This window comes from Rhinolophus sinicus, chromosome 3, assembly GCF_057876585.1.
Source record: "Rhinolophus sinicus isolate RSI-liver-muscle chromosome 3, RSI-T2T, whole genome shotgun sequence".
In the NCBI taxonomy this organism is placed as follows: Eukaryota; Metazoa; Chordata; class Mammalia; order Chiroptera; family Rhinolophidae; genus Rhinolophus; species Rhinolophus sinicus.
Window position 1 is genome coordinate 28,309,905 of NC_142503.1, and position 24,515 is coordinate 28,334,419.

General features: G+C 41.7%; 1 protein-coding gene across 3 annotated transcripts in view; it reads left to right on the top strand.

Annotated features, from left to right (window-relative positions):
* Nucleotides 1-24,515, top strand: part of GHR (growth hormone receptor) — a 233,381-nt gene that overhangs the window by 91,030 nt on the left and 117,836 nt on the right. For all 3 annotated transcript variants that reach the window (XM_019748545.3, XM_019748546.3, XM_074328964.2), the window contains exon 2: nt 14,848-14,928. In XM_019748545.3, coding sequence (XP_019604104.2) covers nt 14,859-14,928 — 70 coding nt within the window. In that variant the 5' untranslated portion in view covers nt 14,848-14,858. The remainder of the gene's footprint in view (nt 1-14,847; nt 14,929-24,515) is intronic.

Genomic DNA, 24,515 nt, shown 5'->3' on the forward strand with positions numbered 1-24,515 from the left:
CCAATATGGCTTAGGCCGATTGTTTTCCATGTCCTCTTACCCCTCATTCTTCCTTCTTCTGGCTTAATTTCTTCTTGCTCCCTCTTTCCTCTACTTCTCTGCTCTTCTCCTTTTTGCTCTCAGCAAAACATCTTTTTCTTGTCCTGGAGTTTATAAAATATTCTTATTAGGCAAAGCCCCAGCCTGTCTTATTCCTTGTCTGATCACCATTCAAGTATAATTTGGGCTTCCAAAGTGTGTTCTTTGAATGAAAGGCTAGTTCTCTGAGCATTTAAGAAGCTGGTATGTTTTGAGAGAGTCGACAGAGATTATAATTTGCACTCAGGAAACACTTCAGGTTTTTAATTCCGGTCTATGTTTTACATTTCAACAGTCAGTTTATATTTTAGAAGAATATTGTAAAGAAGAAGTGACACCACAATTGCATGTTTGTTTTGCATTTCTTCCAGGTTTTCTAAAGTCTTAGGGATGGCCAGCGCTTTGAAGAAAAGGGAAATAAGACTGTCTTTTTGTGCCTCTAGCCATACCTCCTTGTTGATTTTCTCCGATGCTGTGGGCTCCTTACTGCGTGCCTGATTGGGACTGTCCCATCACACCCAATGTGATGGGAAACATGACTTACTCTATCTCAGTAAAAAGCATTCAGATGAACTTGCAATAGAAAGACTTGCTCCCACTTCTTCAAAACACCTATTTTAAAAATAGCATCAGAGTTGGTTCATGCCTCCAACAATTTACGTAAAACTGAGTGTGCTAGGCACTGTGTCAGGTAGTGGGGGATACAAGTATGACCCTCAGGAGCGCAATAAGAAAACCATGGGTATCTTACAGTGCTGTGCTAAGAGGTTCATCAAGACTATTACAGAAGCTGAGAGGAGGGACACCTAACTCCACCTGGTAGGGAGAGGGAAGTGGTGTTGCTAGAAATTCATAGAAGTTGGAGTGACCTTGAGCTGAGGTTGGGGGGAATGGGTAGCAGAGATGGATGAAGTAGGAAGAGGGCAAGAGGCAGAGGGGCCAGAGGTGTGAAAAACTTGGAACCTTCTCAGAGGATTCCTCCAATGACAGAGGAAATGGGAGCTTTGGGGAATTTGTGGAAGATGGTCTGGAAAGGTAGAAAGAGGCTAGATCAGATCACAGAAGGCTGCATGTATCTTTCGAAGAGTTTATCATTTTTACTGGAGAGTTTGAAGCAGAGGCGGCCGATCTACAGTTTTAAGAAAATCACTGTTGTCAGTGTGGAGAATAGGTTTTTGCAAGGTTCTAACCAGGATTATTTTCAGAAAATTAGGCTCAGCTTGGTCCAGACTTGAGGGGTTTGCGAGTAAACTCCTTTTCTGGATTACTCCAGGGCTCTTTGTCTACTTCAAAGAAGGTGGCAAGGGCGACTCAGCTCCTGTTGAGGGTGGACGAGTGGCCAGGTGGCTGGGGCAGCCAGACGAGCCTGGTTCGCCTTATACCCAAATTTGTTATGCTTTGTTTGTACTGAACGCCTGATGATAAACGACATGTGTGACACCACGTGTGAGGCGTGGCGTTTTTGCTCCTTGACCTGCTCCTTGGAAATAGAGTGACAGGTTGGAGACAGCGTGGAGTTCTGAAAAACCCATTGAACCAGTGATAGGAGACCTGGGCGTGGCTCCCAGCTCGTCTCTCACCACTAGTGGGGTCTTACGTGGCCTCATCTCACTGGGCTCCGCTCACCTTATCTATAAACTGAGACCTTTAGACTGACGTGGTCCTGAGGGCCCTGTCCAGCGCCCATATTTTCATTGTGATTCTGGTTTCCTCAGTGGTCCTCCTGGCCCCGATCACCACTAAGCCCTGACATTCTGATTCATAGAGAAACTAGTGAAGCCATTTATCTTTAAAAGAATTGTCCTTTAAGTGTTATAATCTGCTGAGCATGGGAAATAACTTGCAAAGGAAAAAAAAAAATGGTGATCCATGTTCTGTCCTGTGCAGGTGATAAATGGAAAGCAGAAAGCCACCTGCACACATCTTTCTTCTTCTTCTCTTGACTTTCTGCTTGTCCTTCCTGCAAAAGTAGAGAGCAGATTGGAAGGGGCTTCTGAGGGGACTGAGGGTTAGGCACTGATGGGGACCTTTAGGAAGCTGAGCTCTGCCACCTTCCGAAGGGGTAATGCGGCAGAGGCAGTCATTCAGGTGGGTCCGAGGCAGGATTTTGACCTAACTGTGACCTTCCTTGCCTTTGTGAAATTCTCTTGCATCTATACGAAGCTCCCTCAGGTCGTGTGCTGGCAGCCCGAAGATCAGCCATCGGCTCATCCTCTAACACCCAAATTTCCTTCTCTCTTTTACGGAAACTAAACTTCTCCTGAAGATCGAGAAACAATAGCTAGATGGTGTTGTGGATATTCTTGGGGTGGGGGGACGTCTAATGCCCCTGGCCTATCTAATACCCAACAACACGCCCCCCAAACCCACACATATAGAGCACATGTCTATTCACTCATCAAATCCTGAAAGGCATTTTGGGGATGGGGAGGGGGAGAAGGGAGGCGGATAGAGTGGTAAATGGATGAATTGGATCTGTGTCTTGCCCTGAGAACTTTACAGATAGCAACACAGGCACTAAGAACCCATTTATTCCACAAACGGCTTCATCATTCCCTGACTTCAATTCTGTGCACATTTGATATTAGAGGTTTAAAACAAGCCTGTGTCGAGGCCCAGAGGAGTGAACAATTAAGGTTCAGGGGAGTGTGGCAGACCTCATGGAGGTGGTGACGTGTAAGTGTCATCTGAAGAGTAAAGAGATTTGTGTTTTATCTGGCAGCAGCCCAGAAAGTAAAGATAGAGCGTGAAGTAGGCTGTTTGAAGTCCTGAAAAGAGAAGGGCTAGGACTGGGGAAGGAGGAATTATTCCAGAGAGAATTCTGAGGTAGAATCACCCCCTTACGGTGACAGGTTACACATAAGAGGGGATGGAGTAACCAAGGTATCTAATTCAGGTAACTTGGGGAACCCTAATCTCATTAAGCAAAACAGGAAATATGAGATGGAGCTGTTTGTTCATTAGGTAGGGGTTGGGGGCAGGGGGAAATGCTGGGTTCGGTTTGGACAGGAGTCATTTGAGATGCTTATGGGCATCCAGGTGTGTTATTCCCCTGGGTCTGAGATCCCTGCCCTCTGGTTCTTTAGCATTTACATGACGCTCTATATAAACTGCCACCCTGGGGGATTCCCTGTAGCTTTTCTCCCTCATTTGGAAGTACAGTTTTAACTGGTCACTTGATCACAAGTGGTTGAAAGTGAAAAATTCATTTGAATCATTTTTCAGTTTAATGGGAAGGTAAATGTTTTATCGCTGTTCTACAAGATGTGAAATAACTGATTTCACTCAAACAGATGGCAATGAAAAAGCACTTAAGTGTCTATTCCTTGACTTCTTGGTAGGTGGAGAGTCTCTGTGAATCAATAGTGGTTCAGGGTTTGGCTCAGCATGCTCATTCCAGCCCTTATCCGCCAGCCTCCAGCCGACTGATTTAGGAGATACACAGCTAGGTCATTGAATTACAATTTCCTGAGTTATGCTGTGGTGGTCTCATAGGGTGGTAAACAACAGGATCCTGGGAATTGACCGTTTAGTTCGGAAGGACTGAAAACAGGCTTTCCTGAGCCAAGATGCTAGATTTACAAGGCCATGTTACAAAGATAGCCTGTCCTTCCCCCTTCCATATCACTTTTTTTTTTCCATAAATACATACTCCTTGTCCTTATCTTCCCCCACCCTAGTCTGTCATAGATTTTGACCTTGGTTTTGATTTACCTTTCCATTGACACATCATCTGTTTTCTAATTTCCTAGTTAGACCTGAGGTTAAGATGAGAAGCTAGGCCAGCAAACTGATTTAGACAGGCTCTCTCTGGCTTTCTCGCTTTCTCTGAGGTCATCTCATGCCCAGATTTATGTGTTCAAAAAATAAATGACCCATGAAATGACCCAGAGGTAATCAGACTCTAGGGGCCCGATTTAAACTAGCCAATTTCAAAAGATGGGCCCGTCTACCAGAATGCCAATACATTTGCTTATTCTTCATTTCCACTGTCAAGCAATTTTCATTTCAGCTGTTATTGTGTTAGTTTTCCAGAAAGATCGCAAATTCAAAAGACAAGAATCAGAAGGTAATTTGGCAACTGTAGAGTTGGAATAGAGGGAACTGAAGGAATTTAGGGAAGAGCGTCCCTAAGCTCTGTTTCTGTATTGGGACATTGCTGGTGGCTGGTCAAAGGTAGTTAGAAGAGACAAAGCCATAAATTATTTACTCTCTGTTTTTTTTCAGCATTCTTCATCCATCATTAATTGATTGGACTAGATTGTCTCTAAAGTTCCTTCTGACTCCAAATTTTTACACTCTGCCCCTCTTCTGATAGACATGTTTCAGTGGTGACTGGATAGTTGTCTTCGGGATTGATGTTTAGGAAGTCAACCTTGGACTCTCTAATGGACTTTGAGAAACTATATTAGTTTTCTGTTGCTTCCATAACAAATGATAAATTTAGTGGCTTATAGCAACACCCATTTATTATCTCACAGCTCTGTAGGTGAGAAGTCTGGGCACAGGAGGACTCAGCTGGATTCCTTGTGTAAAGTTCACAAGGCTGACGTCAAAGTGTCATTATGGCTGCATGACAGAGGCTCTGGGAATTAATTTGCTTTCAAGCTTGTTCGGGTAGTTGAGAATTCAGTTCCTTGCCATTGCAGGACTATCTTCCCGATTTCCTTGCGGGCTGTCAGCTAGGAGCCAGATTTTGCTCCTAGGGATTGGCTGCATTACATCTCATGTTTTCTTCATGGTCCCCTCAAGCACCAGCAAGTCAAGTTCCTCTTGAATTTCTAGTCTCTCTGACTTCTTCTTCTACCACATCTCACCGACTGACTTCCTAGCCAGCTTTTATAGGCTAATGTGATTACACAGACTCCTTGGATAATCCAGGATAATCTCCCTGTTTTAAAATCAGTTGATTAATAACCTTCATTACGTCTGCCAAGTCCCTTCAGAGCAGTACCTAGGTTAGTGTTTGATTGAATAACCACAGATGACGATCTTAAGGGGACCTCTTTAACATTCTGCCTAGCCAGTCTCATGAACAGACTTTGAAATCATGTTTGTCATTACTTGAGTGATCATGTCAGCGGGTGGCTGATTCCATCTATTTACATGTAGTCTTTGTATCTTGCCATTACATAGGACATTTTCTTAACCTAGCTTCACATTTAGTATTTTAACCACTTAGCATAGAAGGTTCTCTATTATAAGAAGTACATCTATTGGTTGGTTGAATGGGGAAGACTGATATGTCTTCCCTCTCACTCCACTCAGCTGAGGAAGTCTCCTTGGGGGAGATGAGCTCTATTTTTCACAATCTTAAAGATCATAGCACATTTGGTTTGCACTAAATCAGTGATTCTCAATTCTAGCTGCACTTTAGAATTGTATGACAAAAATTGTGAAGTATTACTCAGGCCCTACCCCAGAGATTCTGATTTCTCTATGGCAAAGCCAGGGCATTTTTTTTTTTTTTTAAGTTTCCGCAGTGGTTCTAATTTGCAGCCAATGCTGAGAACTATTGATAAGCTCCAAACATTCTATTTTGGAGGTAAAGAAGCTGAGAGTGAGAAATGATTCACTTGAAGTCTCATAACCGGTGACAGATCTGGTGTTCTCTGACACAAACAAAAGGTTTATGGTTTAATTTGTATGCAGAGTTCAGTGCTCAGTACTGTGTTTCCTCGAAAATAAGACTGAGTCTTATATTAAGGTTTGCTCCAAAAGACGCATCAGGGGATATCATCCTGAAAAATCATGCCTGGGTTTATTTTCCAGGTAAGTCTTCTTTTCGGGGAAACACAGTAATTGTACGCAAAATGAGTGTTGGGGCAGTCTGGAACACCATGCATCTGGTTTCAAGACTGTTTCTTCCTAGGGCTTTAAGAAGCAGCTATTAGACCTAGCAAAATAACTGTTTAAAGGTCTCTTCTCAAAAGCTTGGCCTGCTCAGAAGCAAGAATAAGCACAGATACAATACATTCTGCACTAGCCAAGGAGCTGGCAACATGCGTGCCCACAATCTCTCAGTGTCTGGAGCTGCACAGTCCAGTGCAGTAGCCACTTAGCTGCCTGTGGCTATTGAGCACTGGAGATGTGGCCAGTGCCCGTTGTAGTGTGCTGTGAGTGTGAAATACACCAGATTCAAAGATTCCACATGAAAAAAGCGTGTGAAATAGCTCACTAATACTTTTCCTGGTTACTCCATGATGAAATGATAATACTCCGGGATCTATTGGGTCAAGTGGGATATATTACTAACATTGATTTTACGTATTTCTTTACTTTTTTAATGTGCTTATTAGAAAATTTAAAGCTGCGTACGCGGCTAGCATGTGGGGCGCACGTTCTATTTCTGTGACACAGCACTGTTCGGGAGAGCACTTTCTATTAAAGCTATTAACAATGCATGGTGCAAGTCCAAGCTGTTCCACCTTCCATATCTGAAGGAGTGCAGTGGTATCTTATACGCTTCCTGGAGATAAGACGTGACATTGATCTGCCCTGTGCTTGCCACCTATTTGGCAGCTGGTCAGTCTGGCCAAATAGATTTCTTTCTATTTATGTGTATAGGCTTAAAGGAGGTGGGGGGATGCCCCTGTGTCATGGAAAGAGCACACATCATAGCTCTTAAGGAATGCACATGAAGGTAGATCAGGTGCTTGGAGGCTCAAAGGCCTAGAGATGAATGTTATACCCCTTGAGCAATACTGTTCCCAAAGAAACTGCTACGTCAGCATTGATGAATTATCACCGTCCTTGACGGCTCACTGGAAATACTACGGTGTCTGCCCTTGTCTATAATTCAAACGTAAACTTTACTCTTTTTCTTTTTCTGTAGTTTTTCCTGCTTCGTTGGTATCCTGCACAGGTGTTTATTCAGACTGGTGTAGCATTTTAAAAGAAACCAATCGCTACCCAGAAATATTCTGTCTAGGGGAATCACCTCTCAAAATTCCTCTAAACTTTCATTTTCTGATTTTTGAAATTAGGATCTCTCTTGCAGAGTCTTTGTAAAAGTTGAAGAAAATAAGACACCTGGCACACTTCTTCATTGGGCAGATTTTTGGGGAGGCATCTACTCTGTGCCAGGCCCAAGGCTAATTGTTGGGGTTCCGATAGAGAGCGAGACATGACTACTCCCCCTAGTTTGCTCACAGCTAAAAGAAGAGAAGGACAGGAGGCTGGCAGCATCAGGACAGGAGTAGTCCCCAGTGAATGGCAGCTGTCATTACGTCACACAAGGGGGGATTTAGCTTATCACAAAGTCATGGAATGTTATGCAGATGAGAGAATTGAAACCCACTGTGATTAAATGACTGCTGGCGTCACCGAGTCAGGAAATGCTGGGCTGGCACCAGGGCACAGGATTGCTGACTCCTCCAGCAATGCTTTTCCCAGGAGATCACATTGCCTCACACTTGGTTTCCCAACTGGTTTACGTTAAAAGAACAACTTCATCATTTTGGACTGGATTAAAGGAAAGAAGAGCTTCTCCCAGTTTTGCTCTCTGTTGTCTGGGTATGCTAGCACACTATCAGTTATTGTACTAATCATCATCGATTAGAATGTCATCAAGATAATGCATGTATTCATTTGAAGACTTCGTTCTATGAAATATTGTCTTCAACAGCTTATCATTTCTTATTAAATTAGGTTAAACAAAGCTAATTCCCATCTGAGAGTATAAAAGAAACTTCCAATATCTTCAACTTTGTTTAAGGCACATTCCCCATATTCTATATAATCTATCACAGTAATAAAAAAAAATTACATTTAAAAAAGAGCCTTGTGGAAAAGGAGAGAGGAATCAGAAATGCAGTGAGAGGTTTGCTTTTTCAAAATCTGTTATGGAAAAAAAGACTTGGTAGGTGCAATGGTGTAAAGTAAGATATAAAAAAGAACACATTGTTCAAATAAGCACCTATGTAATTGATTTTCTCTTCCATGTGAGAGTCACACCTGTGTTGTGAATCAGTGGACGCACCAAGTGAATTGGGCTGGGTGAGTTTGACAGCCATCCATAGCAATAGTTGCTATGGTGAATTGCCACTGTTGCAAAGTGTCACTGGATCTTACTGAACTCAAACAGAATGCTCCATGCACTGAAAAAGGTCCACTACCAACAGAAGACACGTGCATACCAAGATAGGAACAGCACCAAGCACTTAGTACTGAAATGCCCCTTATTTTCTCCCTCCTCCAGAAAGGAAGAGGTAAAGACCCAGGTTCCTATAACCCAGCTGCCTTCTCTGTTCTCACGAGAGTCCAACCTTTGTCAAGTCAACCCTCTTGTCATTGGAATTCATCTACCTACTTTTCAGTTCTAGAAATCTGTGATTCACAAAACAAATGATCCGGACCCAGTAAGAACAGTGTAGAGTTTTCTTACAGTAGCTGAAATAGTGATAAGGGGTGAAATCAGCCTCTAGATTATTTCCCACACAATTGGGCCTCCAGTCCGAAGGTATGTAGTTGCCTGTACACCTGAGCAAAAATGGGCAGCATCCCTGCCTTATCTGAGGAGATACACACATTACATTATGATGAGCCTTCACTTTCCCTGGACGCTTACATGCTATAAGTAATTGAAGAAGGGAGTCTTACATATTCTGGCTGCCGAAGATCACATTTGCCAATAGCTTTGCCACCTCCCTAGGCTTCCATTTCAAGACATACAAATATAGGACCCACTCTCAATCTGCACCATGGAAATATTATAAAGCATAGTCTATTTATTACTAGTATCAGAAAGAGTCTAATAATAGCTAGCATTTATGGGATGCAGGCAGAGGGCATACCAAATGCTTTGAATAAATTATCTCGTTTAATGCCCTCCTGATTTTGCTATGAAAAAAAGTAATACAGTTATCATCCCCATATTAGAGATAAGTAAAATGAGGTTTGGTAAAGCCAGGATTTGAACCTAGCTCTCTCTGACTCCAGAACACATGCTCTTAACCCCTAAGCTTCCCCTGTCTGTAAGTGAAGACAAGGATGGCATCTAAAGTAAAGGCTGACATTAATTTCTAAAGACCTGAGAAAGTACCTGTGAATGCTTATTAACTAAGTGTGACCAGCTGACAGTGCAACAGATGGCATCAAATGAAATCAAGTATACAGGGTTCACCCAGAAGCACTCTTATATCTTGTATCAATGTCAGCACATTGCTTAATCTTTGTACCTGTTACCTACACGTAACCTAGATAGCACCGTTCATTTCCCCAGCCGGTGGTGTGCTGGGTCCAGCTCCTCCTGGCTTGTGAACCCACATTCAGTGACTTCAGTGAATCCAGTGACTTAGTGAATCCAGGTTCATGACTTGGTAGCTTAAAATCAGCACTAGTGGAGGTGTTTACATCACAGAAATTGGCAATCGCTACAAATCATGGCCCTTTTCTTTATTCCAGAGAGAAAGTTGTTAAATATTTATCGGTATACCACTGTCTATGACTCAAAGAGTGATACAGTGTGAATTGTCACACTTCTAAAGGTAAACAAAGGCATACTGGATACCTAAAAAAACATTCTACACATATAATCATACCTAACTCTTCAGTGAATCTTCTGTCCCCATCATTCTGCATTTAGACCTCTTAAAACATAACCACAATGATTTTGTATGTCACTAGAAATATAAAATTGTATTTTGTTTATTGTTTTTATTACAGAAGCAATATGCTCACTATTTAATATTTATGAATGCAAGTACAACCATACAAACCATGAAATGTATATATCAATATTGTCAAATAGAAATATAAAACACAATGCAAGCCACATATGTGATGTAAAATTTTCTACCGATCACATTTTAAAAAATAAAAAGAAACAGGATATTAATTTTTAATAATATTTTATTTAACTCAATCCAAAATATGATTTTAACATACTGTCAACATAGACATTTCCGAAATATTTTGCATCCTTTTTGTACCAAACCTTCAAAATCCATGTATATTTTACACATACAGCACATCTCAATTTAAAATGCTACTTTCATCAGAAATAATCTGTATTTAGATTTCATAAAATCTACAGCTGAAAAAGTGGATTCATATACCCAACCTGTTCCAAATATACTTAATTGAATACTTAATTGAAATATTTAATTAATTAAAATTAAGTAAAATTTAGCTCAGTTAATTCTTCAGTTGCATTAGCCACAATTCAAGGGCTCACTAGCCATAGGTGACTGGTGATAACGGAATTGGTCAGCATAAGTACTTTCCATATATGCTTTATTTGTTTTATTAAAAAGGAGACCTAATATATACACTACTCCCCAAATCTTTTTTTCCCCTCATTAATTACACATTTAAAATACTTTCCCATCCTGTGTTCCCCACTGGTTCCTAAGAAAAGAGAAATCTCAGCAAAGTAGTTATATCAATAATGTCTGTGAACTTTTTCTACCTCACTAATGGGAAGAAAATAAGTTGACCTAAGGCATTTTGGGTCTCACCAGTTTTCAAATTCCCTCACCAAAGAAAGTGGGTAAAAACATGAATTTCAAACGTAGACTGTTCAAGTAATATGCCTGGTGCTAATTAGAATGGATCATTTCAAATATCTTTTGGAATTAGCCTCTTCCTTTTTCAGTGCTGAATTTTTAGGAAAGCTTCACCAGGGAATCAATCAGATTCAGTTTGGCAATATTTTATTAATAATCAACATCAGTATCAGAAAGTACACATTTATTAGGTTACCTAGGCCTTGGTTTTGCAATATAACAATTCTGCTTCCATGGGGATTTTTTAATCAGCTCTTGCTTTTTCAGTATCAGCACAGCTAAATCAATTAAAAAAAAAATGAGGAAACATTATTTCTGGTCGATGGAGCTGCCATTTTGGTATTTTGCCATAACACCAAGTAGCAAAGATAGTCCTGTGATCTCCTCCCTCTAAACAACTCAGAACCCAAATTTCTGATTTCTGTCCATGGCACCATCTTTCATCCACACATATACTACATGTTCAGTCATTGGTGATAGACATGTGTCTCTTTATCGTCTCCTGTATCTAGTCATCACCAGATCTTACCTGTATTTCTCAGTGATATTAAGTGAAGAAGATACGAGGGGCAGATTTATCCTGAGAAAATCTGCTTTTGCACATGATTTACCTGTACCAAAACTTCTAGTGACTTTCTGATTAATACGAGTTGAAAATGCTGTTTCAGTCAGTCCTCCCTTGCCATCGAATTTTATTCCTTTCTTCGTAATTCTGAACCTTGTTCACTATCTCACCATCCCCCTCAGACTACTACCCTGGTCTAATCAGAACCCAGACCCATACCCAGGACATTTTCACTCTGTGAGCTTCTGCCCATAGCAAAAGTTCAACCATATCTTCTTACTTTTTCTTACCTATCACCATCTTATCCATCACGTAGTTCTAATGTTAAGCCCCTCAATTCAGTGGCTGATTTTTACCTACTCTGATCTTCCATTTTTAGGTATGCTGCTGCTTTTCACGGTTTCATGTGCCTATCTTGCCTAATTCTTGAAGTCGAGAACCATGATTTTGATTGCTTTTGTATTCTGCATCGTGCCTCGCACCCTGCTAGCAGATGCTAGTAGGTCAACAAATACTTGCTAATTTTCAATGAAAGAGAATTGAAACAATTGCTTTCTTTGCCTGGAGTTGGTTATAACATGTTGGAAAAAAATATATTTATTTAATCTGCAGCTCTTCTCATGTGTTTATGGACTGTTTTATAGCCAAAGAATAAAAGTCAGTATAACATAGGCCTAACTAATTTAGAGGCCTCCTGTGCTGGGCAGTCTACAGAATTAAAACTCACGCCAGCTAAATCTCACTGCTTTTCAACGGGCTCTCCCTTGAGGGAGTGGGGAGCAGGCAAAATGCCTCAAGCTTTGAAAGTAGAAATGGTGTGAGTTTCATTATGCAAGAATTGAAACTTTTCCTCCCCCTCCCAAATGAAAATCTTGCCATGAGTCTATAGCCAAAGAATGCATAAATATCATTAGAAATTTAGAAAGGGATTTTCCCTAGAAAAAATATTGCACACTTAAAAAAACCCAATAAGCTAAAGTACAATTTGGTAGATTCCTCTGAACAATGCCTGCCTGTATTCCAATTATAATGGGGAAAGGGAAAAATGGGACTTTCTCCTGCTCACATCTGGCACATCATTGATAGATTACATTAAAGTTCCAAACTCTCTTCTCTCCTCAGGACACTTTATCTCAGCTAGAAACTAATAAAGAAGGATCCTCTCATCTAGAAACTACCCCACGTAGCTCTACGGAGATGAAGGGGGGCAGTTTACAATCCAGTCAAACAGAATGCTCATTGGCCTAGGTCATGTGATGGCTCTAGAAAGTTCACTAGGGGAGGATGACGGGGGCCACTTTAGAGTCACCCCCACTGGTCCAGCAACAGTGGAAGGGGAGCTAGTCTCTAATGGAGCAATTAGCTCTCACTGAATCCAGCCATATTTAGTTATCCTCTTCTCTGCTCTCAGCCCGAGTTAGAGTTGGAATTAGGTCCCTCTGCAGAGCTCTCAGTGGCAGTAAACTGTTCTCATCTCCTATTTGGGAGAATAGCAGTTTTGAATACCTCTTTTTTTTTTTTTTTTTCTGTAGGAGTGTGCAAAAATGTTCTGGTTAATTTTGCTTTGGGGATTCTGATTGATTTGTTTCTTTTGTGAGATAGAACCTGCTATTGAGATATGTTTGGCTGTTAAAGGAATTGTTGTTTGGGAGAAGTGAAGTTCATTTTCAGGCAGCAGTTTTCAAAAGTTTGGGGGTGTGAAGGGGTCAACTACTGTTCACCTGAAGCAAAATTCACTTGTTTCTGGCATTTGCTAAGTCTCTTTGAGATGTTTGAAGAAGTGACTTCCAAACCAGAGAAAGCACCCTTCGAGAAATACAAACCTCTTCATATCCTTAGTCAATTGGGAAGCAAAACCCACTACCTGGGAACTGGGAATCTGTTACAACTTGATATAAGACAGCGTGTGCCAGAGAAGGCTTCTTTCCCTGACTCTAAGCGTGTTGGGGGATGACTGGTAAAACTAACTATATACAGAGTAAAGTTTCTTTTCCTACTTAACAAATACTTTAAAAATAAAACCTTAAAGGAAATATCCAGTTACCCACAGCGTGGCATTTTTCAGCCTATAACATATTTGGTTTTAGCCTTTTTATGTATTTCTATTAGAGGCTTCAAACTATGGTTCCATAGCCTATCCACCTAAGTGTAAAGGACCTAGGGAAAGATACTCAGTGGTTCACATTTGTGAAGCAGATGAGAATGATGCAAGGCCCTTAATCCAGAGCCGTCCAGGTTAGGAATTGAAAACATCACCGGTACCACTACAGCTCACATTTGAATGACATCTCGCAGTTGGCAGAGTGTGTTCATCTGCTCTGTCACACTGGATCCTCTCCACGACTCCTCGAGGCAGTGTGTGAGAGCCTTCTTTGATGTGTGCTGGCATATACATGCGTGCTGAGACACAGGAACATACTCAGTTTATGGGGAGATGTATTGTCTTAGAATTTGTAAGAATGTAAAATCATATGGAACGAAAGGAGATGATGGGTCATCCACTGTGTAGAAAGTATAGACCATCAGACATTTTATACCTCTTCAGAATTATGCAGCCATTACCCCTGAAAACAAACGTTCGTGTTCATCATTTCAGCCCAATTAGTGACAAGGCTATTTCATTATTGTTAAGAATGTACAATAATAAAAGTGAGACCAACAGGGGCGCAGGTGGAGCTCCCAGTGTGGTGATCGGGTATGCCTGGGTGACTTGTAAGTCAGTGTAATTGTATGGAACTATTACCGCTCAGCCATACAGTAGTTGGCATTCGTTAGTTGTCAGATGTAGCAACAGCTCTCCAGAGGGCAGTCTGCTGAGTTCATTTTAAACCAGTCCAAACTCATATCTTCAGAGGTCCTGGAAGTGGACCCCTGGCTTATTTATTCCAAAGAAGCTTATTTCCTCCAGGTAAAGGTGTGCGTTAGCTGAGGCACGCTGACTTTCCCCGTTCATCAAACTGAAGGGTGTAAGGTGTGGCCACATTGGGATCCCAGATGGCTAGAGACTGGAACTGACCCTTCTGTAACCCTGAGATACTCCCATTTTGGGCCTTTCAGAAATCACATTCCTCCTACAACTAAAAACCCTTGAGGACTCCCAGTGTCCTAGGGAGGGCACCTTGGCAGCACAGATGTTTTGATTTCTTTAGCTTCTCACCTTCTCCTTTATGCTGCCTTCTAGCTAAATCCTTTGGATGGTCCATTAGCACAGTATTCTGAGGGCTAATTGAACTCTTTCGTTCACTAGGAAACACAGTGAGACTTTTTACTATTACAGTGGGTTGTTTTGTTTTTCCTTTTATGGCCTGTCCAGCTCAAGGCCCCAGGCTTGGTGATACGGCTGACAAGGTTTTCTATTTCCGGATCAAGTTACAGTGAACCACACTGGCCCTGTTATTGAAGCAGTGCGTGGGGTCATTTGCTGTGAGGTGGGTCTAGGGCTGCCGGCTAGGATGCGAGCATTTTATTTCCTGAGGCGAGCACCCACAGGAAGTAGAGTGGATTACAACCCATTATTGGCTGTCATGAAAATTCTGACCCTATGAGACTCTGGAGCAATGAAAGACTGACTAGGATTCCTTCTAGAATGAACATGCATGTCGCTCCTTCATGGTTCAGCAAGTCTTTAAACCGTATTTAACGATAATAGCCTGCTTTTGGTTGGCTTCCCCTCATGTTTTCTTTGTGTGCTTGCAGGTCCTACAGGTATGGATCTTTGGAAGCTGCTGTTGACCTTGGCAGTGGCGGGCTCAAGTGATGCTCTTTCTGGGAGTGACGGTGAGTTCTGCTTTCCCATCCCCAACCCCAGTGTTTTGAAATAACACTGAACTTTATTTGTTAAATCTAAGTGTGTTGGATGATTTAATTAAAAAAAAATGTACATTTTAAGTGGCAGCAAATAGGAAACTTCTCTTAGCTTTAAAATCATCAACTCGGAGGACTTTTCTGTGGATGTTTTACAAGGAATACAGTAGCTAGTTTTGGCATCTGATGTTTTCACATCAAAAATAAATGCTACAAATCATGCTGAGGGCATTTACATTGAAGGCCAGCCAGCTCTCTTGGACCTGGGGGCTGGGAAAGGTACTGATATTGCACTGAAGGGTGATTAACCTACTGCTCACTCAGGTCATCTCTGATTAAGGACACCATGGCCTATCTCCAGAGTTCACAATTAAGGCCTCTTCATCACATTTTCTGTGAATGGAAATCGCAGGTTTCAAATAAATTTCACCTTTCACTCTCTGGGTGATTTTGGCTAAGTTTGAAGGAAGAGACGCCTGAGATAGCTGAATCAAGTACGCAGAAGTCGTGCACCTCTTTGGCTAGTTCTAGTTCTCCTTCCTACCAGAGAAGTCTCAATCTGTTCAGACTTAGGTCTCACAGCAGAAATAATTGGAACGAGCAAGGGTAATGAAAGGAAGTGAGAGGAAAGAGTTTTCTGTCCAGCAAGACAACTGCACTCATATATAGGGGTTGGGAGACTTTTTAGAAGATTGTCTTGAGTACTTGATTTTTTTCCTTGCTTGGGCTTTAGCAGAGGAAAGAAGTAATCTATTTCTCCTATGCTATGACACCACATTCAGTTGTTGCTTTCAGAGTAGCTAAGTCCCCTACTCACCAGGCAACTCATGTTGGAAAGCATAGCTTAAGAGCAGAGGTAGTGCTTTAAAATGTCCTCCCTAACCTTTGAGCCAAAAATAAATCCATAGTGGTGAACTGCTGAGGGTGACCAAGGTAACTAAGAAAACAAGAAGGGTAAAATAGTGTTATTTTATCTTGTAAAGCAATTTAAAAATATTTATAGAAAAGAAATCATAATTGTTTGAAATAGTTTTGGTTCTCTCTGGTGTTATAATGTCAACATTATGCAAGTCAAACATGGAGAGAATCACAGGCTCCATTTCAGCAGCTTTTCCCATGGCTGGTTTTAGACCCTGGTTCTGAGCCAAAGAATTACAGCTGAGATCCTCCGCTGTTCCAAAGTCAGGGTGCTTTAATCTCTACGTTCTTCATTAAGGTGACTTTCACACCACTGGGGAAGGCTTGAGACATCTTAAAAACCTGTGAAAAGAAAAGTATGGCAAAGGAAATCTTTAAAGATGTATCTTTTAAAATGTATCCCCAGCTGAAAGTCTGGAGCTCAAGTTTCTTACGTTTTAGACCGAGAGAGTCTGCAAAGAACATCTATTTCAGCTGCTTTGACATTTTAGCGCGGACATAAACCTTTAACTTCATAAGAAAAGTGAAGCAAACAACACCATTAGCTGATTTTAGATTTGCCTTTTGGTTTGCTTTTCCATTGCTTCTTGTTTGCTTCGTTTCTTTGTTCGGGAGGAGCAAAGCATAAGAAAACGCAGTGGTTTTATAGTAAACACAAATCAGGTAGCCTACCGGTACTTGCACATAGTAAGTAATTTAGCAAAGGAAAAAATGTGTTCCTCCTCCTTTTTCTCTTAGTGGGCTAACCAAAATTCCTTTGGAATATATGGCTACTCCAGAATTCTACCTTAAAATGGCCTGGGGATGGTTAGGGATGGTGTTTACGTAAGAAGGTGTAGATGAGCATGTTTGAACATGAGCACGCACGCCTGTGTGTGTTTGCCAGTTCTGGCCATTTATCTGATGGGTTTAGCCAAAGCCATCACCTGACATGACATGGATTCAATCTCAGATGACATTTATGTGTCATGTGTTTCTTTTTCTGCCAGGTCTGCATTGTAGCCAAATCATTTTATTTTTATTTTCTTTCCCATTGTAGAAAGCAGACTAAAAATATAAGTGAGGATTTAAAAAGAAAAAAAAAAAAAGTCACTACTGTAGTTTCACCATTCATTCATTTGAATTCCGTTTGGTCACTGAAAGAAATGGCACTGCTGAGTAAGAGATCTGGGAAGTGTCACCTGGAGGAAAGTCGCCCAGGAACTGGTAGAAGATGACAGATCTGTGTGATGCCTGAGGAAGGTTGGCACTGGAAGTCTTGAGCAGGGATTTTTCTTGCCTGGGCAGATGAGCAATTAGAAATATACTGGCCCTGAGAGGATTTTTTTATTAAGTCTAATGGTACTTTGGGAAATTTAATGAGAACTAAACATGAAACAGTGCCACCATTGTGTTAGCTGAAATGTTGCAATAGCGGCTCTCTCGTCCTTGTCTTTCATCCTTAATATTAGTCTCTATGTCTGCTCCTCAAGGCAGGTTGCATAGTCACAGGGAGAATTTCTTATTCCAAAATCAGGAGTGACCAATCATGCCTCACTGTCAGAGGGCTTCACAGGGTTGAACTGTCACCTGGCTGCATCAACACTGCTGTTCCTGGGATGGTGGTTTTAATAAGAAATGTATACGAAGATTTGCTGGACATAAGTATTCTTCCAAGCAGTGCCTGTTACAAATTAGCTCTTATCTCTACTATTTCAGTCAATGTACAGCTATGCTCCCTCTTTGACCTCAGCACCCTAAGGTGGGAGAGGGAAACCCCTGTCCTGAAAAAGCCCCATCTGGTTGGGATGTATGGAACTTCTAGAAATGAAGGAGAGACTGTATAGCTTTAAGGTCTAGATGGTGTGATGAATACAAATGGTCAAGATGCTCTGAAAAACAGTAAATCATGGTGGACTGGACTAGTTAATTTAATAAATTCAATGTGCATATATATTTTTAGAGCTTTCCATTTTCAAAGATTGAACTTAGGGCTATGAGGAATGCAGCGATTCTTCCCTCAAGGAATTTATCGTGAGTTAAGAGATCAGGAATATACACAAAGAATTACGGGATGAGGCAATGTCTGCTAACTATGGAAACAGTGGCCTGAACTGCATTCTTTAAGAGGAGTGAAGAGAGGAGGGTCGCTTCTGACTGTAGTGAGTTAGAAAGAATGTCACAGAGGAGGTTGATGTTATTTCAGCAGAAGCTGAAATACTGAGTTAAGACTTCAAGTCTGAGAAGAGCAGGTGGCAACTATAGGAACAGCTAACGTGATCAAGGAACAACATAAACAAAAGTGCACAGGTATAGATACCAGGTGGTGTATGTGGAGAATAGTTCATGCAGTTATGCTGCAGACAGGGCACTGTACAAAGCAATGCATGGCTCTAATTCACACATTTCATATTCAACAGATATTTTTGGAGCACTTCTTTTGTGGAAGGCATAGGATTAATGTGTCCAGAGTGTGTGGTACATGAGCACTGTATTTGTAATGATTTCCTTTGGAAGAAAACGTAGGTCAATAGATTTGAGTTAAATTATAGAAGGCCTGCAGATGGTACAAGCTTCCTGGGAAAGGCAAGTCTTGCTGGGCCTTAAAGAATGGGTAGTATTTGGAGAGGAAGAGAAGGGAGAGGAAGTGAATGTCGTATCGAGCAAGTCATAGTTCTTCTCAAAGTTGTAAACCAGTGAAAAAGGCTAAGCTCGTGATGGGGCATTATCTGTGTATGTGTGTAATCTTTATATATAGCATATATAAAATTTATGTACAATACATTCTATGTATGTGTGTGTACACACATATGTATAGTGGCTTGCAAGCAAAGCACATAGTAAGCATCTTATGACTCTGAAAATTTAAAGGTGCCGCATCATTTTTATATACCTGTCAAGGTAAGAAACTTACACACTAGGAGTGAGATGCCATGTCCTGAAGGAACCTGAATCCCCAAAACAATGTTCTGTATATCTCTGAACATTTCTCATAAACCTGTGCAAAGCGACACATTACTTACTTGAACTAAAAGACACCTCTGTTCTCATTGCTAACAGATCGGAAATAATGGCTGACTAGAAGGAACATTTATTTTTCTCAATAAACCTTACCCCCATTACAATTGAAGCTCCACAGAGCTCTGAGAGGTTGCCAAGGCATGTAGGATATATTTCAAGCTAGTATTAGAGTCATGGTGGTAGAGGGTAAACAGCAAAGGGTGTGACTGCTCAAAGTTTTCAAGGAGGAACAATCCCAGGCTTTCCACTCACACTGGAAGTGAGGGAGGGAGAAAGCCACAGAGCTTGAGATTGCGGCTGTCTTTACTGTCACAAGAGGCAAGAAGAAACCTTCCAGTCTCCTCTAGTGCTATGGCCTGAATCCATGTATATCAGCAAGCCTGGGTCACCGGGTTCTCCTGGTACCGCAAACGGCGTTGACACTGGAGTTCAGCGGGCCCTAGCAGCCCAGGGTACAGCGCTTCTGGTCTTGTCTATCTAGACAGTGCCAATGGAAGATATGAGCATAGGCCTTTGCAGACAAAGACACGGAACAGTCTTTCAGCGAGTTTTTATCAAGCACTTTTATGGATTCAAGTATGAATTTTAAATTTATGTTCCTGTTTCTGAGGAGCTCATGGCCTATAGAAGAGAAGACAGGCAAGTGAAAGTAATTTAATTCTGAACCACCTTAGTGGTTCAGGAAGAGTTTTAAGCAGGATAATAATACTGTCAGATTTTCATTTTGGAAATAATACTTGTAATCGGATAAAAGTATATTTAAGAGAGATGAACACAGAGGAAGATGACTGTAATAGGTCAAGAGAGAGATGATGTAAGTGTGACCATGGTGGTGAAAGATGGATGGATCATAGACAGATGTTGAGGAGATGGAATCACCAGTACTTAGAGTCCAAATACGTGTGGATTTTTGACTTCAGGAATTGTCAGAGCTTTGTGAGTCCATCCATTGCTAAGGCTCCACATTTTTAGTTAATGTTATCAACATCAGCAGTGACTCACTTTAATACAGTGAAGTCCTGGAACACAGCTCAGTCTATTAGCAGTGAAGTGGTACTTGCACGCTACAGCTCCGTGGGGGAGGAAACGTACTGAGACTGATGACAGCAGAGTATCTAAACCATCTCTATTTTATACCATTTCCCAGAATTCCTGCCTGTGCTGAGCCTGGGTCCTACCATTGTCTGCTCAGCTCTCCAGTGTGGCCATGGTGTGGCTTAGGCTACTGTGCCCTGAGGGTCCACAGCTGGAATGAAGGCCCGAACTTCCTCCCCATGTAGTCTGTGAACATTCATGACTATAGCCCAAGTCCTTCATAGACCCCAGATATTTTTATCATTGCTAGAGTATGTGTTTACCTCATGGAATGCAATAAAATATATGCAGGATGAGCTGAGAGAAGCCAAGCTATGCGCTGGGCAGAATCTGGGAGGTCGGTTAGGCTTGCACAGTAGCTAAGTGACTCACCCCTGCAAAGCAGCTGGCAGTGTGAGTGATTAGGTTTGTGCCTCAGCTAATTGGTACTAAAAGGACTGGGACCACCCAAGAATAGTCCAAACCTTGAATGTTCAATTTACGCATGCCAACAATCGTCTGCACTTCTAGTCTTCCACCTTAGATCCCAACTATTACAGGACAAGAGCCAGTCCTGGTATGCAAAGTGTTGCCACACCACTTTGATTCAGTCGCCTAAACTGAGGCTTCTGTTACGGGGTAAACAGGAACGAGGTTGACATTTGATGTGTGATGCTGTGCTGGCCACAGGCCCTTGTTCATGGACACACCTGGTTTTCTGCCTCTGGCTTAAGGCTAACCCAGGTTCAGCTGTGCAGAAATCCATGCCAGCTTGGACCTCCCCAGCCAGCCTCTGCTAGAGATCGTCCTCCACAGCAAAGGGCCCAGTGTCTGTCAGTCACCCAGCACCTTTTCCCCCAGGAACCCTGTCGGGAAGAAACTGTGGTTGTTAGTTTTCTCCTCACTGTGAATTTAAGTCAACAGGTTATTTTCCCAGATCTAGTTTCATTTAAACTTGAACAGTAATCTCTATGTGATAAAGACTTTTCAGCATCTCAAAGCCATCCACAAAAGCATCTTTTGACATCTGGCTCCTGTTCCTTGTAACTACTTACTTATCCATAGTACTGTACTCCTAACTTGTCATCAGGCCAAGTCGCCAGCAGCCACAACCCCCAGCACTACCCTCATCTTTCACAAGCAGCCGGCACCACCAGGCAATTTTGGCTTTTCCAGCAACACTCACGTGGGTTTAAGTCATGCTGTCAGTGGTGTCATCCTCCAACCCAAAACGAAGCCTCCTCCTCAGCTGTAGTTAGCAGCATAGAGGCACTGGTGATGTGTGACATAAATACATTTTGAAATCTGATGCAACTGGTCCTACAAACAGAGGGTTCCTTCGTGCCCTGTGTGGTGTTTACTGTACAGAGGGGGAAGCCCAGGGGCTTGGAGCACTTTTTCAGCTTCAGCTGCAAATCAGAGTTTGGTCTGTATCTCCCAAGTGTGTTCAAAATGAATCCATGGTATTTTATCAGATACGTCCATCAGGAATCTCTGTTTTTGTTTATTTAACAACTTACTGGCCTTAAGCCTTCACCTTAACGAATCACAGGGTCTGGGTTACATTTCCACGGCAGGCTTGCAGGTGTCAGAGCATGGTGGATCCGTCCCGATCACGAAGGAAATGTTTCAGGATGTTGTCATAGAAGTTCCCACCAAGACGCAGGACACGGGATGGTCGGGCGAAGGGGGAGAGGAGGAAAGGAGGTGACATGTGTCATGTGTCCCTCTTCTACATGAAGTTGTGATGACATCTGTGTTTCAAGTTGTGTGACAGAGTCTGGATTGAGCTTGAAATACACGCAATTTAGTTCTTTTCAAATGATTGACAGAATGACCGCTGCATACTGTTATGTGTTATGTGTATGTGTTGTAACACATATTGTTAATGTGTTATGTGTGATGATTACTGCAACATTTATTTAAAACTCACTAGACCTTAAAATCCTGGAAGGATGTTTTCTTCATCCCTGTATGCCTATCCTCTAGCATTCAGACACACAGAGGAGATCTTCATTTATTTGTTGAGTGAAGGAATCAGAATCTAAATCCTGACCTGGGACTTCCCGGTCGTGCCCCACAGTTGTCACTAATGTTCTCTATGTCCATTCCTAACCAGGAAGGGGCTGAATTAGGATCCCCTTCCAGTGGGCAGGGTCTGGAAATAGCTGTACACTGTAGAATCCAGAAACAGTGGCCTCCAGGAAGCCCCAAACATCCCCATGCCCCACTCTAAGCCCTGATTTGTGTGCTTTCCCTGTGGAGAGAATGATCTCATTTTCCTGCTGTATACTTCAGATGCCACCTGGACCAGAACTCTGCCCTACACACCAATGCCTTGGAGCCTATAATGCCTTCCTAAGCCTTGTCAACCTTTTCCCAGGTGACTGAACTCTGTACCCTAGGCACCAGCCACTGGCCAACATCCTGCATTGAATGAACCAGTCACCCAGCACCAACCCCGACACCACCTTTATCTGTGCCCCACCTACCTGATTAAAACTCCTCAAATATTGACAGACTTAGAGAGGTATAATGAGGCCTGCAGATTTCAAATCCAGGTTTTCTCTTTCCCTTTGGACATTGAACTTGAGATTATGAAAGACCCTGATTAGGAATCATATGGGTCAATTTTCCCGGCCCCGTTCCTTAAGTATCAGGTCTTTCTAATTTTCCAGTGAGAGCCCGTCTTCAAGTATTAAACTCAAAATTTAAAGTCCAAGTTATATTGATATAGTCCTCAATTTCTTAATCTCTGAATATGAAAAACAACTGGTATTTTGTGTATCCTCTAATCTTTTAGCAAAACTTTCCAAATTTGTGCAACAAGAAGTAATAATAAGCCGAACATTTGACTCCTAGGTAGTCATGTGCTGTGTGTAAGTACTGATAGGTTCACATTAGTGGAGATTGAATTGGTGATATTTGCCATGCAATATTTTGGGGAGCCTTGGCTTCCCCAAAAATGAGACGTCATTTTGTAGAACAGGACCATTTTGTGTCTGCCTAACATCTAGGACATATCCTCCCTCCTCTTCTACCAACCATGACCCAGCTGCTTCCTTGATTGGAGCAAGAGGCACCATGCTTTTCTCAACAATTGCTAATGATGAAAGGATGTGTTCTGGTGACAGTAGGATGGGAACGTCAAAGAGCCCTGCCCCGTGTCAGGGCATAGTTTGACCAGATCAGCTTTCACAGAATAGAATGTTGCAAAATACCCGATGCGCCATGCTCAGACAGCCCTAGGTAGGTTTACAAGCTGGTACATGACGGTGCCCAACTTCCTTTGTGAGCCATACCAGCACCATACTCTCTGGATGTTTGCTCTGAACCTCGTAAACACAGTTGACTACCTCTCTCTCCCCTCACAGCAATCGCTAAGCCTGACTTCCTGGAAGCTCTTGTACCCTGTTTCCCCGAAAAGAAGACCTAGCCAGACAATCAGCGCTAGCGCGTCTTTTGGAACAAAAATTAATATAAGACCCGCTATTATATTATATTATATTATATTATATTATATTATATTATATTATATTATATTATATTATATTATATTATATTATATCATATACCGTGTTTCCCCAAAAATAAGACCTAGCCAGACAATCAGCTCTAATGCATCTTTTGGAGTAAAAATGTATATGAGACCTGGTATTATATTAATTATATTATATTATATTATATAACACCGGATCTTATATTATAGTAAAATAAGACCGGGTCTTATATTAATTTTTGCTCCAAAAGACACATTAGAGCTGATTGTCCAGCTAGGTCTTATTTTCGGGGAAACATGGTAAGACCCGGTCTTAGAGTAAAATAATACTGTGTCTTATATTAATTTTTGCTCCAAAAGACGCATTAGAGCTGATGGTCCAGCTAGGTCTTATTTTGATGGAAACATGGTAGAGGAATAGAAAGAGCTAGATTAACTTCTGTGCATATCCTGGCCATATTTTAATGTCAAACTCATGTATATAGCAATTGCGGGTGTGAGCAAAAGTATAGCTATGACCCAAATGTCTTTATCTTATTTCCATTGGATAGGTGCTTAAAATCTGTATTCTCAGGTCTAAAAATCTTACTTTGAGGAGAAAATAGAAGAATAATTAACACAAAAATGGAAGGCTGTTAAGCACTTTCATTAACATGAGATGTATCTAAAGTGAAAGTATACACTGTTGAATTTTGGGGGTTGGGTTGGTTGGGAGAGGGTTGCTACGTCAACTGATGCTTTAAAGCAGAAGATAGAAGGAAACAACTGAATCTCCAGGCTGAAATGAGACTATGGCCACCTCTGAGCCCGCAGTTGGCATTCAGTAAATACTGTGTAGATTACTGATTGATTTCTGCAGTCAGTTGATTAGAGCTCGTTTGGATCTGCATTTGAATTGGTTATGCATGATGTCCTTCTGGTGCTGTGAACTCGCCCTTGGCTATCACTCCCTTGGTACAGCCAAAAGCTTAGATTGTCGGAGGGTGTAGGGGGCCAGTGGAAGAGCTCCCTGGGAGAGGAGGAGAGGGTGGTCAGGGGGTCCTGGGTGGTACTCAGAGAACCCACAGAG